This window comes from Eptatretus burgeri, chromosome 6, assembly GCF_056783735.1.
Source record: "Eptatretus burgeri isolate ZD-2024b chromosome 6, Ebu_testis_v1, whole genome shotgun sequence".
NCBI lineage: Eukaryota > Metazoa > Chordata > Myxini > Myxiniformes > Myxinidae > Eptatretus > Eptatretus burgeri.
In genome coordinates, this window is record NC_140966.1 from 27,537,672 (window position 1) to 27,557,655 (window position 19,984).

Below are 19,984 nucleotides of genomic sequence, written 5' to 3' on the forward strand. Positions count from 1 at the left end.
TCATGTTGCCACCATTACATGAGGCAGCACAGATGGGCAGGCCTCAGGCCTTAGGCCTTGGTGTTAGTCCATGGCCCAGTTCAATTGGAATGATCCCAGGTATATAACCACGATGTATTACAAATGTGATTAAGCCGTATGTGTGTTTTTTGCTTCATGTATGTACATCAGGTTACTTTTTTTTAATATGAAACAGGCAAAGCCTAGAAATGAATGAAACACAATGGGTTAGGAAGGTTCTTCTTCATCATTTTTGTTCCGGTATCAGCTCGACTGTGCGTTCAAGCAAACTAATTTTTATCTCCGGTTTGTTATCCTCGTTGTCTTTATTAGTTTCTCGTCTACAAAATATATCAGTAACTGAAAAGTTTTTGGTTCACGAGTCAGTAAGTGACCACTATATTCGTTATGGGTGTGTGTCTGTCTGTCTGTCTGTCGGTCTGTCCCGAGCATAGCTCCGTGGGTTTTGATCCGATCCTGATAAAATTTGGGTGGGAGGTTTATATCATGATCTCGTTGTGTTTTCCTGAGAATGGGCGTGCTGCGCCCATTATGGGCGGAGCCACGCCCAAAAAACATGTGTTTTTAGGGTTTTTTTTTTTTTTTTTTTTTTTTATACCTTGGTCGAGGCTCGTATGAGAGCTAACACACAACTCACAGCAAGGAGGCATGAGACAAGAGGGGCGGGAGTGGAAGGGACAAAACATTGGGGAACAGACACAGGTGAACTGTGGAAGGGAGAGGGATGGGGATGGGACGGGGAACATGGCGAGGGGAAGATGGACATTAAAGGGACTTTCAGGAAGGAAAGCAGGAGAATTGAAGGAAGTGGGCTTGGGTGGATTATCGGAGGTAGAAAAGATCGAGGATTTGGATGGGGGAAGATAAGAGGTGGTGGTGAACAGCTGTTTTGAAAGCCTGGAGGGAAGAATGGGAAAGAATAGAGTGAGGAAGTTTATTCCAAAGGCGGGAAAAAAGAGGAATGAAAGAGTGAAGATGAGCAGTGATTCGTGATTTTGGTAGTTTTACCAGAAGGGGGTTGTTGGCTGACCTTGAGCGCCCTGTGGAAATGTGGTTGGGACAAATCGCAGAGAGAGCAGGGGGGGCAAGGCTGGAGAGGAGTCGGTAGAAGACAGAAAGACCACCGACCAACCTGCGGTGATTGAGTGAGAGGCCCAAAGACTCAGCTTCATTGCGGGAGATGCCAATGATCTTAAAAGCCCTGGTTTCGACAGCGTGAAGTCGAGAAAGGTGGGAGGCAGGAGCACCAGCCCAGAGGGGAGAGCAGTACTCCATCAGGCTACGGACAAAAGCTTTGTAAGTGGTCAGGAGCTCAAGAGGGCCGAGGAAGGACTTTGCACGACGGAGGATTCCCAGTCGGCGACTGGCTTTTGAGGAAAGGTTGGAAATGTGACTTTCCCAGGAAAGGTCATGGCAGATAGTGAGACCCAGAAGCTTGAAAGAAAAGACTTCTTCCAGAGGATTGTTGAGAAAGTGGATGGGGGTTTTTGTAAACGGTCCTTTCGAAGAGACATAGTGAGAGTGTGAGATTTGTCTGGATTGAAAGACATGTTCCACGTGTTGGACCAGTTTGTGATTTTATCCAGATCTGCAGTGAGCGAAGAAGCTGCTGCTTGCCGGTCTGAGGGATGACAGATGGTACGGCAGAGGGTTGAGTCATCGGCAAAGAGAAATAGAGGATTTTCCAGAGAGTCCGAGAGATCATTGATGAAAACCAGAAAAAGAACAGGGCCCAGAACGCTACCTTGAGGAACTCCAGCCTGCACAGGAAGAGGGGATGAAAGAACTCCATTTAGGGCCACACGTTGACTGCGACAGGAGAGGAAGTCTGCGAGCCATGAGTGGAGATGGCCTTGAATACCATGGGAAGAGAGTTTGGTGAGTAGGGCAGGGTGCCAGACTGTGTCAAAAGCACGTGATATGTCCAGGGATACGGCTCGGATTTCCTGTCTGGCATTGAGGACCTCCATCCATTGATGGGAGAGCAGTAGCAGCATATCTAGGGTAGAGTGACCTGGTCTGAAACCAAATTGATGATTGGAAATCAAGCCATTGGAGAAGAGGAAGGATTTCATGTCTGAAGCGATGATGGATTCCATAACCTTGCTGATGATTGGGAGAAGGCTGATTGGTCTATAGTTACAGGGATCTGTTTTTGCACCTTTTTTATGCAGGGCAGTGATGTTAGCAGATTTCCAAGCAGATGGCAGATGACCTTGGGAAAATGAGAGGGTGAATAGAACAGAGAGAGGGTGAGCAAGAGCAGAAGAGCAGGCTTTGAGGACACGTGGGCTGATGCCGTCTGGACCGGTTGCAGAATCTGACTCGAGGTTTGAAAGCAAGCTCTCCACCTAAGGGGTTAGCCGATTTCAAGTTACATCTTCTCCGAGGGGGTTTGTCGAAACTGGCAAGGTTTCGGTATTTGATTAGCCCAATGGCACCTGCATAGCCCCACGGAGCTCGATTTTTCATTTTTGTCCCAAGGTCAAGGTCACAAGGTCACGAACTTATAAAATGTCAAAAAAAAATCAATAAATTGGGCATCGAGCTCCTAGTGTTTTCAACTGTTTCGAATGAAAGTTGGTATGCAAGTAGTGCTCTTCGAATATAACAACTTTCATCATTTACGTTTTTGCCGATTCCCGCCAGTTTGCCCGTGGCGTCCCATCGAAGGTCAAAAAATAAAAAGGCGAACTGTGTACATTTCTCGTGAACCATCGCAGTCTCCAGACTTGTTCCTCTTATTTTGCCGAATAGACCCAAACACTGGTGGTTATAGCGTTTCTTCTTCTGCATGGGGACTGGTATGGGACATGTATTGCAAGGCAATTCTCGCTCTTGTTTTTCCATGTTCCGCACAAAGCCTATTTTATGATTCGTTCATTAATCCTTCCCTTGCGTGCTTGCCCTTATTCAACGTGTCGGGGATTCACAGAGTGACACCGTTTTAGATTTTCTCACCGAGTATCTTTTTCTAGATTCAAAGTAAGGCTCATGGAAGAGCTAGAACACAGAATGTGTCAGGATGCAACAACAAAAGGAACAACAGAGAAAGTGGGAGGAAATGCCAACAGCAGGGCCTAAGGACAAAATAGACAGAGATGAACAAACAATGGATGTGGGAATGAATGAGGAGTAGAAGATGCAGGGTGTGGACAAGATGGATACAGAAGTAAACTGTCAGGAAGGAAAAACTGGAAATTATTTTTGCAGGAGTGGATTAATGGAGGGAGAAAAGATCATGGTTTTGGATAGAGGTGATGAACAGGTAGTGAACATCAATCTTGAAGGCCAGGGAGGAAGAATACGATTGAAGAGAATGTGGAAGTTGCTTCCACAGGTGGGAAAAAGAGGAACAAATGAGTGGAAGTGAGCAGTGATTCTGGATTTCTTGATTTTGGGGGTTTCACCAGAATGGGGTTGCAAGTGAATGGCGTGTGCCTGCAGAAACCTGGGGTGGGACAAAGCATGGAGAGGGCAGAGGGTGCAAGATCAGAAAGGAGGTGAAAGAATACAAAGAGACCACAGACCTGTCTGCGATGGCAAAGTGATAGGCCCATAGACTTAGCTTCATGGTGGGAGATTCAAATGATCTTGAAGGCCTTGGTTACCATGGCGTCAAGTTGAGCAAGGTGTAAGGCAGGGGAGCCAGCCCAGGGGGAAGAGCAGTACTCCATCAAACTGTAGATGAAGGCCTTGTTGCTGGATCAGAGTTCAAGCATGCCAAGGAAGGATTTTGTATGATGGAGGATGCCAAGTTAAAAGTTGGCCTTTGGAGGCCAACTTTTAAATGTTGTTTGTCCCAAATCCCATGGCTGATAGCGAGATCTTGAGGTTTGTGTGAAGTTCTTCAAGAGGATACTTAAAAAAGTATATGGAGGGATTTTTTCTCGAAGGTCCTGAGAGAGAGAGAGAGAGAGAGAGAGAGAGAGAGAGAGAGAGAGAGAGAGAGAGAGAGAGAGAGAGAGAGAGAGAGAGAGAGAGAGAGAGAGAGAGAGAGAGAGAGAGAGAGAGAGAGAGAGAGAGAGAGAGAGAGAGAGAGAGAGAGAGAGAGAGACAGAGAGACAGAGAGAGACAGAGAGAGACAGAGAGAGAGACAGAGAGAGAGACAGAGAGAGAGACAGAGAGAGAGACAGAGAGACAGAGACAGAGACAGAGAGAGAGAGAGAGAGAGAGGGACAGAGAGAGAGAGAGAGAGAGAGAGAGAGAGAGAGAGAGAGAGAGAGAGTTGTCAGGATTGAAAGACATATTCCAAGTGTTTGACCAGCTTGTGATTTTATCAAGATCTGAAGGAAGGGAAGAGGCTTCGGTCTCTCTCTCTCTCTCTCTCTCTCTCTCTCTCTCTCTCTCTCTCTGAAGGATGAGGGATGTCACGCACGGCACAGGGTGAAGTCATTAGCAAATTGATAAAGAGGATTTTCCAGAGTCCAAGAGATTGTTATTGAAGATTATGAATAGGATGGGGAATAATAGCACTGCCTTGGGGTAATCTAGCCTTTAGAGGGATAGGAGATGACAAGATTTTGTTGAGAGGCACGTGTTGGATAGGAGAGAAGAGGCAGTCAGTAACCCAAGAGTGAGATGGTCTTGTATACCATAGGTAGAGAGTTTGAAGATGCCAGACTGCATCAAAAGCTTGAGCTATGTCCAGAGAGACAGCCCTGATCTCATGTCTGGCATTGAGGACCTACATCCATTTTTGGAAGGGTCTCCATGCATTGTTTTTGATCCTAGCATCAAGGAATTTTCATTTGTGCCATCATGGATCTTTATTAATCAACGGCAGTGCCAACATGTATCTGTATTCACTGACAACAGCAGCAAATTGAATCATTATTAATTGACACCAGTGCCAATTTACATCCTGGCTCATCAACACCATGAATAACTTGGACTCCTTCAAAATCAGCTTCAACTTTGAGTTTCAGGGCATGATACTGTTTACAGTGGGTGACACTGCTGCCAAAACATCTGAATGATATTTTCCATGAACTACAACTGACCTAAGGAAGACTAACTGACTCTGATGTCACATCCTCTGCCTCATTATAATTTGACATTCGTGTGACTGAATATTTTTATGGTTCAGCTTTCCATCACAAAAAGCACTGCAACTTCACCTACATAATCATATGATACTTGTAGGATGCTTTTGCAGGACTCAGAATGTGAGATAAGAACAGCAAAGATAGATATGTGAAGAATTCAGAAAGGCATGTGATAATTGAAGAGTTTTGATTTTGGGGGATTTTTACTTGCTGGGGATAGATTGTGTGCAGGTCGAGGGAAAAAAGGGATGTGGATTTTCTATATCTTGTCCAAGATTGCTTTTCAACCCAATTTGTAGAAAAGCCCACAAGGGGAACAGTGTTTGACCTCCTTTTAAGTCATGATCCCAAGATGGTGGAGGAGGGTGCAGATGGGAGAACATCTGGTGACAAGCAACCACAACGTCATAAGTGCAACTATATTGTGGAGATGCAAAGTTTGGGATGGTGGTGTAAGGCTGTTGGATTTTAAGGCCATTGGATTATTCACACTTTCATCAGTCTGGAGCCTATGTTCCAATTTTATTCCATGTGACCTTCATTTCTTTAATTTCCCTCGATAGAACATTGACAGGTCCCTCGTGGCCATCCAACTCTTCTCTTCCCGTCAGGTGCCCAGCATATTGCTCTTGTTGGTATATCTTGATCCTCCATGCACAACACATGACTGATCCATCTCCACCTTTTACTTTTGATCTCTTCTATGAGGTTTTTCCTCCTCGCTGTTAACCTTTTAATCGCTTTGTTACGATTTGTTTGTCCAGCCAGAAACTTCTCATGATTGTCTTATGACTGCTGTAAATGAAAGACTCCAATGTGCATGCTATTTCTTTGGTGATTTTCCAAGATTCACATTCAAATAGGAATACTGACTTCACGTTGCTATAAAAGATACATTCTTAGCTTAGTTTTAGTGTGATACTTCTTTCACTTCCAAATTTCCCTGAGTTTCATGAATGCACCCCTTGACTTTTGCATCAGTTGTACTACATCTGCATCTCCCCCTCCTTTTTTGGTAACCATGGACCCCAGATATGTAAACTTGTCAACCCCTCTGATTGGTGAATTGTTGCAAATGATGTTGTTGGTGTGTGCGCGACATGTATGTTCATGCTTTCTGTTTTGGCTATGTTAATTTTCAGTCGCAGTTGCACTTCACACTCCTGCAGCCTATTTACTTTTTCCTGCTTGCTATGTAAAGACTGTGACATCAGGAAGATATCATCTGCAAACAGAGTTCATCGAGCTGTTCGAATTGGTTCCTCCAGGGTAATCCATTCCTTCTCTGCTCATTTGTTTTCCGGAACAACCATTCCAACACCTCTAAAACAGTAATGGAGACAGCATGCAACCTAGCCTGGTGTTGGCTTATGCTTAAGGTAGCTGGCTTAATATTTTAGGGTCTTGAGTTTGAGCCCCTTTCGGACATTGACTCAACACCAGGTGAGGTTGACTCAGCCTGTCATCCTTCCGAAGTCAGCGAAATGAGTACAAGTGTACTGGTAAATAGAGGGCACCACATCAGCAGCACAGTAGCACCCCCAGAAAATCATGCAACCAGCAACATGGATGTGCACAATCGCTAACATGCAACCTCATCTAACCCCTGTAGTAACTTCAAATTCGGATGACAACTTATTGTTGCAACTTATCATTGGTATCCATTGTAGGTACTCCATTATCCATACAAATTTATCCGGTACTCCATACAGTCTCAGTATCTTCCACATTCCATCTCGATTCACACTGTCGAACGCCTTTTCAAAGTCAATGAGTGATAGGTGAAGGCTTCTATTTCATTCATTGCATTGCTCTATTATTGTTCTTTGTGTGAAGATCTGATCCCTGATTCCCTGTTTTCTCCTGAACCCTGCTTGTTTCTAAATTTCTTATTGCATTCTTTACAGCATTATCTTGAAAAGCACTTTGCTGGCAATGCATAGCAGCATGATAATTCTCCCACGACTATCATGTCAATGGTTTTCATTCAGAGGCATGGTGTATTTTATTAAAGTTTTTACTACCCACCAGGACGGCGCTATACGATACACATTTACATACATATATTCGTTTCCGTCCCTCACCCTAAAACCCAGGGCGCCACAAATATTTTTTATCACCTCAAAACAATTTGTAAACACCCTGAGAACAAACAGCAATTTCCAACTCCTTCCTTCCAGAGGTTTAGGAATGAATAGATGTCAAACAAACAGACACTTCTCAAACTAGAAGGGCACTCGGTAGAGCGCATACCTCTGCCAAGCAAAGCCTGATCCACGAGAACATATCGGGTCCAATACATTTTTGAAATATCATGCTATACAGTACTATATCGTTTTTGGCCCGATCTCTCAATGGTAAAGAATAACTTTAAATAATTCTTGTATCCAGATCCGGATTCGGATCTTCACCAAAATCCAATGAATTTGTCATGGTCACACAGCCAACCTGTCCACCAAGTTTCCTCCGAAGCCGTCCGCAACTTTTTCAGATATCGTGCTACATATCGTTTTTGACCCAATCTCTCAATGGTGAAGAACATCTTTAAAAAAATTCTGGGATCCGGATCCGGATCCGGATTCGGATCGTCACCAAAATTGGATCAATTCTTCCTTATCACACACACAATGTGCCCACCAAGTTTCATTTGAACCCGTCCACAACTTTTTGAGATATCCTGCACACAGACAGACAGACAGACAGACAGACAGACAAACAAATAAACAGACAGAAAGGGGTGAAAACATGACCTCCTTCACCTTCGATGGCAGAGGTAATTATACATCATATGTATGAGATTACTGTGCGAATGCAGCATAAGCCAATAAATACTTCAACTGAACATCAGGTGTACTTGAGTTTGTCAGATTAAAGATCCAGAAGTAACACAAAGTTTTGATAAGAAGTTATTGTCAGCAAGATAAACTAGCTTATGCAATGATAATGTGCAGAAATCAGAAAAATAAATGTGTAGCACCATGATGTTAAGAGCAGAAAAATTTATTGAATCATCTGCTGAAACATGGAGACGTAAAATCATGGAGTGCAATAGTACTGCATATGTATGGATATGGCACAGGACAAAAATGGCCGCCCGTTTAAATGTGTGCAAAATGATATGCTTAAAAAGTACAACAGCGCAAAGTCATAAGCATTTAGAAGCCATTCGAAATAGAAATGAAGGTATAAATACGAGGAGAAAATGATAATACTCTCTGCCACTCCATTACCTGCAACTTCTCTCAATCTGTAGTACATCCATGTGTTTTTGTCCATTTCCCCTTCGTCCAACTGTCTGTCTTCTGACCCTTCACTCTGTTTTCTGCTCTCTTACAAGCCTCAATATCTGTATGCATTAAAAATACACCCAGTTCATTAATCCTACATCTAAATGTGAGTGTAATGGAGGGAAATGTCTCATAATGTCTCCGTTCCACACTGTTTTGTCCTTCCCACTCCGTCCCTCTTGTCTCATGCCCCCCTTGCTGTGCGTTGTGTTATCTCTCATAAGAGCCTCGACAAGGTATACAAAAAAAAAAGTACAATGTATGCATCATCTACTCTTCTGAAAGGATTTGACCGAGGAAGCTGAAAATTGCAGGGATTCATGTGGACACCGTGAAATTATGCCCGTGCAAGTTTTGTTTAATTCCATCAAATTTTGAAGAAAAAAAACATTTTTGTTCAACCATGGCATTTTCTTCTTTGGGGGGTGGAGGTGTATTTGGAATTATTTGAGCTATATAACCATTATGTATTGTTATGATTATGGGGGTAGATGAACTGATTTAATAGTACAGATTGGATTGTACAGTGTAGCATGGTCCGTGGACAGGTAGAAGCACCACTATGCAAATAAGTCAGGGAATTTGTCAGCTAAAGTGTTACGTGTCACCACACGAAAGGTGGTAAGAGTTAATGAGCTTACCCTCTGTGTACGTGATCACCCTCTGTGATTTTCCTATGCTTTTATATTCCAAGCCAGGCCCACAGAAGGAGAAGCCCCACCTTCCTGGGTTTGGGGGTGAGGAGGAAACGCCCCAGGGGCGGAGGACAGAGAGGGTGATAAGAAAGAGGAGGATCGAAGGTGCAGTGTGCTCAGAAGCTGGTCCAAGTGAATGAAAATGCAGGAACCGACTGGTTTCGCCCTTATTAGGACATCATCAGGGCAAAATAGCAAGTTTCTTTGCAATCCGGTTATTTGCCCTTCAAACCACTCCCTCCCTCCTTTTCCATTCTACATTCAAAACCAAACGCCTATGACTAGTCTACATGTCATGAATCACATATTAGTTCGAAATAATGGACCAGAATTACCTGGTGACTCATACAAAAGATTCTTAATCAGACGTGGAAAATAAAGACTCATTCTTTTCAATTCTTGCAAAAGCCCCCATTTGGCCACAATTGAGGCAATCATGAGCCCTGCAATGGTCTCTTCGTTCTATTTAATACTTGCAAAAAAACACAGTAACAGCTAAAGAATAGTTAACGCTGCAGCGGTTCGCTGCAACTGTTGTCATCGTTCAAGTTGACGTAATCGTGCCTTCAATAGAAACAACAACCCCATCCCTCATTGGTTGTGAGAGCAGATCAGTTTGACCTCCGTCATGAGAGGATGTGAAACCAAGTGAAGTCAGTTGCGGAAGGCAGAGCAGCTAAACCTCCGTGCAGAGCAGATCAGATTGACCTCTGAAGGAGAGTGGATGTGCAAATGAGTGAATCAAGTTGGTTGTGAGGGCAGATGGTCTTAACCTGCATAGGAGAGTGGACGTCCACAAAGAGACTCTGAATAAGAGCCATTCAAGCAGCCTTTACTCATGGACCGGCAAGCACTCTTGTGCACCAAGTATCCGATCTACCACACATCTCGATCGACCAAGCATCTCGATCTGCCAAGTGCTTCGACGCTCAATACTTCTTATTTTATGGGACATCTCAAATCGTGTTCTCTGTCAGGAGTGGTTTTGACTGCGCTTTCAACACGTCTCATGTGCCGGAACTTTTGATTCATCTAGCTCTTGTCCCTCAAGCACTCCTTCCCACCTTTGGACAAGCCTGTGCTCACGTCTTCCTGTTCGGACCGTGAGAGCCATCAAGTGGGAGCTTGCATGCTGCGTGGGTCTGCACGTGGTATGAGCTTGCACACTGCATGGGTCTGCATGTGGTACGAGCTTACGTGCAGCATGCTGTGCGAGTCTGCATGTGGTACAAGCTTGCATGCTGCAGTGGGTTTGCACATGGTAAGAGCTTGCACGATGCTTGCTGCACAGGTTTGAATATAGTACGAGCTTACCCGTGTGTGTCAGGTGAGGAGCCGTACCCATGCTACACTCTGCATTCTAAGTACTCTCTTCTTCCTCTCTGCATTTTCCGGAATGATTGATGGCCATGTCCTGTGTCTTGCATAATTAAGAACATGTAAATGGGCTCTCAAAGCATCAAGAATAATTACTTTTCTCTTGTGCCTCTTCATCGTGATTTCTGTCCATTCATTGTCAATACATGCTCATGATTGCTCTCGTAAATACCTTCCATTGTCGATTGAATAAATCTTGTTGTGCTTATTGAATAAACAAGCCGGCAGGCGACGAGAGATTCGCTAGGATCGAAGCGCTGGATACGATGCTTTTCATTCTGACTGATCCACCGACGAAGATTCATTGCCACGACGTATTGGTTCACATACAATTGTTCCTCTGCCTGGCAAGATTTTTCCTATTGCGTATTTTGCCAACTGGCACTCCTCATAAAAAATGACGGTAAATAGACACCCTATTTTTGAAGGACTACCATTTGAAAAATAATCTGTTTGCTGGTTTGTGCTGTGGAGCCTCGCGTTGCACACACACACACACACACACACACACACACACACACACACACACACACACACACACGGAAAACCCGATAAACTTCTCTCAATGCTCTTGTTTGACCACACCTCCTGAGCCACACAATATTTTTAATAAGCCACGCCCACTTTCCATAAGCCACGCCCACTCTCCTACACCACTCCCACTTTCCTACACCACTCCCACTTTTCATCAACCACGTCCACTTTCCCTAAGCTCCGCCCACTTTCCTCAGCCCCTCATAAAAGGTGACGGTGAATAGACACCTGATTTTTGAAGGACTACCATTTGAAAAATAAAACCTCAATCAAAAATCGGCTCAAGTAAAATTTTCTAAATATCTCGAAGTGTTTAATTCCGAAGTCTCGTTTCTCTACATTCAAAACTGAAGGACAAGTATTGAAAATACTGTACACGGTTTTTCGGCCGCTGCACAGCAACGGGTGGTTGCTAGGCAATGAAATTCAAACACGCACATTCCCAACAAATACTGCACATGTTGGCAAAGTTTCATCAAAATCGGTTCGCTGGTTTGTGCTGTGGAGCCTCACGTTGCAGACACACACACACACACACACACACACACACACACACACACACACACACACACGGAAAACCCGACAATAAGGGATATCTAGCATTTATAGCGAATCCAATATATTGGTTGAAATGTAAACGTTTCCAGCCTCCTCGCTTTTGTCATTTCCACCATTAGTCCAACATCGTGTGTAAGTTTAGTTCGACAGGAAGTTTTGCCCCAGTGATTGGTTCTGTGATTATCGAACAGCAATCCACGGTTTGCTTGGCCATACATGATAGACGGGTGACTGTTGAGGGCATGACCCCTAATTAGGGTTGCCATACCAATGGTAAGATAATGCATAACCAAGGAGGGAAAACCCTGCAAGTTCGGCAGTTTTAATTGGTGGCCAGAGTTGTCTAGCAACCCATCAGACCGCAGAGTTATCTGTGGCTGGCAGCCTCAGTACCAGAGGTCGTATGGAGGCCTGAGGATCTCTCTCATGATAACAGACCCCGATCCATAACTATGTGTATGTATGTATGTATGTATATATATATATATATATATATATATATATATATATATATATATATATATATATATATATATATATATATATATATATATATATATATGTATATATATATATATATATATATACACGTGAGCCTGGTGTTGGCGCAGTGGTTAGGGCAGCGGCTTGGGATCCAAGAGGTCCTGAGTTCAAGCCCCGTTGAACCACTGAATTAATACACCAGGGGGTTGACTCAGCCTGTCATCCTTCCGAGGTCGGCGAAATGAGTACCAGTATCCTGGGCCGGTGTATACCCCGATAAAATAGGTGTACCATGTCCCTGTGTCGTAAGAGGCGACCAGGGTTGCGTCAGGAAGGGCATCCGGTGTAAAACATGTGCCAAATCACTATGCGGATCATACAGATGATCCGCTGTGGCGACCCCTAACGGGAGCAGCCGAAAGAAGAAGAAGAAGATATATATACACGTATATATATATATATATATATATATATATATATATATATATATATATATATATATATATATATATATATATATATATATATATATATATATATATATATATATATATATGTATATATATATATATACACGTATATATATATATATATATATATATATATATATATATATATATGTATATATATATACACATATATATATATATATATATATATATATATATATATATATATATATATATATATATATATATATATATATATATATATATATATATATATATATATATATATATATATATATATATATATATATATATATATATATATATATATATATATATATATATATATATATATATATATATATATATATATATATATATATATATATATATATATATATATATATATATATATATATATATATATATATATATATATATATATATATATATATATATATACAGTAGAGTATATATGTATATATATATACAGTAGAGTATATATGTATATATATATATATATATACAGTAGAGTATATATGTATATATATATATATATATATATATATATATATATATATATATATATATATATATATATATATATATATACATACACAGTACAGTATATATATATATATATATATATAGATGTAAATATATATACAGTACAGTATTTATATACATATATATATATATATACATATATATATATATATAAATATATATATATATACATACATACACACAATTGAAAGCCAGCTATGGAGGTGGATACCTTGAGTCCTGGGGAGCGGGGGGGGGGGGGGGGGGAGAGGGTTCCGTTCCACCTTCTGAAACACACACATAGAGATATCCAACAGCACACATATTAACCAGGGCATGACTGAGAGAAAAGGAGTGATCTCTCCAAAGACTAACTGTGAGAATTATGCAATTCAACATATTAAGCACAAGTCTTATACATGCTTCTGACTTCAGGAGCAATCAGTAAGACAATCAGCTTAATATGCAGAGCTTACAGGGCAATGTGTAAACCATTTGATATCACACAGTAAGTAGGGTACCAGGAATCACCAAAGCTGAAAGATGGTTCAGTTTCTGTGTTGCATTCTTCGAACACATCTTTATCGAGACATCTTAATGGAACACGACCCAAAAAGGGCAGCATGCATATTTCTCACATGGATTCTCACTCTAAGTTGATATAAAACCTTTGCTAAATATCACTTTCTGCCTCTATTTTTTGAAATAAATCGTTAAAAAAAACAACAGCAAACATGTATGAAGAACAGACAAAGGAATTATAAAGCATTATAAAGAAAAACGAGGGCTCCAAACAAAATTAGTCAGCCAAGGAAACATCCTGGAAGACGAATGCAACAAAATCCTTCCTCCCCATACATTGAACAAATGCAACTCAAGAATGCCATTTCTCCTTGAGTATGGAGAAGTAAAAACTGAATCTAAAGATTATTACTTCCTCAGCATGCAGAAACTTGTTCCTGAATTAAGTTGTTAATACTATTAACAATCAATTTTATTTACACTTTTATTTTTACATTTATCTTGGGCTCATGGGCAACCTTGTCCATAAATCATATGGAGGACAAGGACATTAGGAGACATTGTACTGACCATGAATTATAGATTTTTTTTTCTCTGTCTCTGTCTGTCTCTGTCTGTCTCTGTCTGTCTGTCTCTCTCTCAGATTGAGGCTTATGGAAAAGTAAGTGAGGATATATGAACCGACAGTAAGGCAGTCAACAATGGACATTGTCAACATTGTCAATGTTGACATTGTATATATATATATATATATATATATATATATATATATATATATATATATATATATATATATATATATATCTATATATATATATATATATATATATATATATATATATATATATATATATATATATATATATATATATATATATATATATATATATATATATACACAACATTGTCAACATTGTCAACAATGGACAAATACATATAGTATGTAGAATTTTAAGTTAGGTTCCCCACATCATAAGCCTGGGTTCAGGATGGGAAAGCCAAACAGGTTGACCTGCATTGTCAAGCAAAAGGATCTCAAATTATAAAACAATTTCCATCCCTGACCATCTGTTTGAATCTTCTACACAACATATTTTAGATACAAGCAAATTTGCTTCAGAAATTATTCACTGTCTCTGCTTCATAATAGGCCACATTAAGGCACACAGCAGGACACATATCCATTAGTAGCATTCACTGACATGGCAAAGGATTGCATTTAGCCAACCATGTCAAGTCACAATAATGAACTCTGAATAAAGTTCATGATGACACTTTCTTCTAAATTATGACGTCACCATATTTTGAAGCACTTTTGACCCCAAAAATATGATTGAACAAACTTCGAATTACTTCTTTCAATGAAGAGGAAGGCTGATGAGCATGTGTGCGTGAAATGATATTCAAAACATTGTATGGGTGTTACAGTGCCCACTCATATGGCCATGCTCGTCTTTGCTTCCGATGTTCAAACATCATGAAGGAATGAGATGGAACAAAACCTATTACGTGAGATAATCTGTCAGCAAAATGGCTAAAATGTCCCAAATCAATCAACAAATGTCACTCTTTCCCTGCAGATGACTTCCACATGGACTCTCCTTCCATCTGCATCTCCCAAAATATGAAGATTACTTAGAATATGCCAACTTCAAATTTAGTACACCAACCAGGGAACTTCTTCCACCATGGGTCTCTTCAAATAAAAACGTTTTCTGGATGGTTTAACGGCAGCAATACAAGTAAAATCAAGCATCATTAAATTTAATGGTATTCTACAAAGGAGGAAACGATTTTTGACAAAGAAGAAAATTTAGCACAATTGCATTTTTTTTCTGCCGTTTACAAAGTATTGGCTCATGAAAGGAATAGCCAGGTGATGGATGACAGAAGGGTAGCGTCATGATTGTGTATTATCTGGAAAACAACCAGACACGACGATGAGGCAGATGGATGGATAAACAGAAAAAAAGGAGAGTAGAGGTGAGAGAAGCAAAAGGGGTAAGAAGGGTAGGTCTGGGGAGGTAAGATGACATAAGATGGTGATGTACTGTTATCATGAAGCCCTGGAGGGAAGAGTGGGTTTGTGCTGGCTGAAGGAGGCGGTTCCACAGATAGGAGGAAAAAAAAAAAAAACAGTGGAGGTGAGCATGCAATAAGCTAGTAATTTGTAAGGTTAACAAGGGGATGGTTTATAGTGGAAGAATGGGTGAATCCTGTCGGGCCTCCAGGATTGGGGGGGGGTTAGGGGGGGACGGAAGGCTGAGCCCAGAAGGAAGGCACTGAGAAAAACAGAGGTCAGCAACCTTTCTACGATGAGAGCAATAGGCCTCATGCTTCTGATTCTTTGTGGTAGATGCCAATAATGTTTGTTAAGAGCTTTGAATTTCACAGCATCCATCAAAGACAGGTGTGAAGTTTGGGCACCAACCCATAATGGAGAACAGTCCTCCACCGAGTTCCAGACAAGGGCCTTGTCACTTGTGAGACGTTTAGATTTTCCAAGGAAGGATTTGAAACGATGTATGATGGCCAGTCTGTGATGTGGCTTTGAAGGCCAGTTTTGATATTTGATCTGTCCAGTAAAAGTCGTGGTTCATGGTGTGGCCCAGAAGTTTGAGGGATTGAAATTTTCAAGTGACATATCTTTGAAGTAGATAGGTGGGTTCACTAGATGTTCCTTCAGAGAGCCAAGATGAGAACGGGACACTTGCCAGGATTAAATGGCATCTTCCATGGATCAGATAACTATCTGATCCTTTATAAATCTGTTGAGTAAGATGCATATGCTGCTGGTCTGTATTGAGATGGTAGTGCCATTTGGCATAATGTGAAATTGTCTACAAAATGGAAACTCATAGGCAAGATTCAAAGCACAATCTCTAACAAAGGCACCAATCGCCAAACCCACATTCACAACTACCATCAATTTGTCCCCAAAGTCAGTAACCATACTTACCCAGCATTATCTGACCGAACACCAGTAAGAGACTCCTTCATCAACAGGAGAAAAAGGGATAACATGAAACCTGTGAAAATATAACCTTACAAGCTTCAGGACACCATGAATGCAAGGGTCCACCATGAAGGACACCATGAAACTAAAAATTGACTTGCAAGGGTTTAAATAAGAAAGACTAAAATAAAAGTATGAATGGAAAGATGAAAAGAGAAAACAAGTACAGACAGAACAAAAGCAGAAGGAAGAAAGGCAAGGAAAGATAAATGTAGGTCATTTCATGAATATCAATTAAATAGTTCATCAACATTTGATGAACAGAAGCCCAAGGAGAAGAGGTGGGTAAGGGGAAAGAAAATGACAAAAAACATTCAGTAATTTACGTGTAATGAACATAGCACACTTAAATGATAATAATTACTCTTTGGCTCAAAATTCTGAGGCCAGCCCTAATCCTAACCCTCAAGTATAACCATGATCTTCATCGTGGCTGCTCTTGTTGTCAATTCTAGATACTTTCTCCACAGATATTTAATTTCCCAAATACATTTACGATATTTTATACAGGTGGATCGAAATGTATGGAGCCACCATTCTTTAGAAGTCAGCTGACCTACCAACTTCCATCTCACGTGTTTTCTGTCCATCTTCTCAAACTATCCTTTTTAAGCTATTTCCCTGTAAATCAGATAATTATTAAAACAATTTCAACATTGCTCAACTGCATGGTTATTGCAGTTCATCGCTGTAATTGGAATACACAAAATAGGATTCAATTGCAAATCATCACCATGGTGCTTTTATTTAAACTGAAGCATCAAGGCAAATAAAGCTGGCTGTCAAATCTGCGAACACCCATAATTCCATGTGTGGTCATTAAAGACTCCATCATACTTTACAAAAAAATAGGACATTCTGTGCCAGTATCCTGACAAAATTCTAAATTTAGGCCCCAATTTATGGGAGAAAGGTTTTTTTGTAAAAGGCCTCAGGAATGATGCAACTACAGACCAAATTAATAGTCAAATCTTGGTGTTTTCATTTGCTGGATCGATCAGGACCTGATGAGACGCAAACAGTTTGCAGTAAAAACTGCAGAATTCATTTGAGTTAATATGTTGGATGAATTCATGAACAAAAATATATCCAAGGTAGTGGTACACATATAGTAGTATATATTAAATACAGAATATAACTCATTTGTTAACTGTTGTGGTAGAAGAAACATATGACAGTTACTATTTCAACAAATATCCTGACCAATAGTGCATATGTTTTTCATACACTATCCTGTCTGCGGTTCACAGAAGCAGCTCTGGTAAGGCAGCTGGGATAATTTTAAAGGTTAAAAAAGCACAAGTTCTTCGGCTTTGTGCAGGCTGACAGAGTAGATCCTACTCCTCACTACAGTCCCCTAAAGGATAGGGCACACTCCAGTGTTATAGGTACAAGAACATTTCATTCTCAATTTATAGGTCACCCGAGCATGGGCGGAAGGGCTGGAGGGGGGGAGGGTAGCAGTCCTATAAAGTCGAGGAATGCAATGTTCTCACACCGATAACACTGCAGGGAGAGGTATCATATTGGGGCTGCAGTGAGAAGCAGGATCTTCTTTGTCAACCTACATAAAGCCAGAAAAGCTTGTACTTTTTAATGATCAGATGCAGAGATTGGTATAAACATTGGCACTCAAATGGCTTTCTTTGATTAAGGAAACAACTACAGTCATCAACATCTTGAGTATAAATGTTGAGAACGTTAGTCTATTTAATGTCCCGTATGTTTATTCAAACAATAAGTGTTGCCATGGCACAATGAGTTAGTTATCCTTTCTTGGGATTGTAATTCTAAGACTTTTTTCAATATAAAATATAAAAAGTCTTCGAGTTACAATCATACTGAAGGAAGAGCATATACAACTTGATTGACTATTCTTGTGGAATGTTAATCAGTGGAATTGTGAAACATCACCAGGTCATAAAAAGATGCAAGATGTGCATAATCCATGCAGTAAAAATGGTTGGAAGGTAAATCAAAGTTTCCAGAGTTCAAAATTAATAACACAACCAATGTCTCCCATGTACAAACATAATAAAAAGTCAAACATCCAGAATTCACGGTGTAATGATAATATATACATGTAGTTAATGACTTCTATTAATCTATTAATGTAAAAGTGTTACCATTATCTTTTCACCAAGTTTTCATATCTCAAACCCCATGCATTGTTCTGCATCCCCAAAAAGTGGAAAAACAATCCCAAATATAAAGGAGACATCTATTTTGTTTTGCTCATTTACAACTCGAGATGCACTGTTCGTGCTTTTGGATCAATCGCATTCAAGGCAAATATATTCCAGGAAGGATTCCTTATGAGACAAGTTAACATACATAAAGCTACCGTTCAACTAAAAGTGAGAGAGAACATATTACAACAAAGATGAGACATGTGCAGAAATATTTAGGAAAGGTGAAAAAGATATAAGAGGGAAATTAAAATGAAGAAGTGAAGGATAGTTGAGATCAGCCATACTCAAACATTGCAAACTGGGTACACAGAAACTTGTCATCGTTTAGTGTTAAAACAACTTGATTGACAGCAAAGCTAATTCTAGGAACTCAAAGGTATGCAAACTAGAACTTCTGTCAAGTTTGGTTTTGGTTCATCTCCAATAGCGAGCATTCTACCCCACATCCGATTAACAAAACAAAACAAAAAAAATTATACACACACACACACACACACACACACACACACACACACACACACACACACACACACACACACACGGATCAGTTTCATCAATGAAAGCTTCACGACAGAATATGCCAATGACAACATATTCAGTCATAGATTCCACAAGTTGTGGCCAACCCCTTCAAACAGGCAAAACACCCTCAAAACAAATTCACATGAAATCTGATGAAAGTATATCACTCATTTCTCAAAATAAAGTTGCACTCATTCTCAGATGTCACAAGAAAACGTGGTGGATTTTTGGAAATTACAAGTCTTCATAATGCAGGAAATGACACAAACGTATGACGACATAATACAAGTTTTGTTTTGACATTTCGAGTTGATACAGTTAAAGGTTGTTTATAATGTACAAGTACATCCAATGAAAGGTCAACAATGGTGCTCCAACAGAACCTTCACAGAATGAAGGTGAGCTGAAGTAAGTCGGTAGGGTCACTGGTTTTTCCAAGTAAAACACAATATAGTATGCAGACCAAAAAAGCAGATATTATGCCATTCCAATTTAGAGCATTGACAGATATATAAACAAAAACAAATAATATATCAGTAGTGCGTGGAGGTGGATTATGCATACGATATTGACTCACACTCCCCGAAGACACTGGCAGTTGGATACAACAGGGACAAAATGATGGAGCTGGGCAGGAAACCAAGCCTATGGATAAGCAGAGGCATCATGGTTGAAGCCGAGCTCTTGAGGCAGTGCAATTGCTTCCCTGGGGGCACCTGCAGCTCAGGTCAATC

The 19,984-nt window shown here is 40.3% G+C and overlaps 1 protein-coding gene across 5 annotated transcripts in view; it reads right to left on the bottom strand.

The window, feature by feature from the left end:
• Positions 1-19,984, bottom strand: part of LOC147024432 (receptor-type tyrosine-protein phosphatase delta-like) — an 881,646-nt gene that overhangs the window by 646,010 nt on the left and 215,652 nt on the right. For all 5 annotated transcript variants that reach the window (XM_085884376.1, XM_085884379.1, XM_085884375.1 and 2 more), the window contains one exon: positions 19,828-19,984. This exon is cut by the window's right edge and continues 23 nt beyond it. In XM_085884376.1, the coding sequence (XP_085740502.1) occupies positions 19,828-19,918 (91 nt within the window). In that variant the 5' untranslated portion in view covers positions 19,919-19,984. The remainder of the gene's footprint in view (positions 1-19,827) is intronic.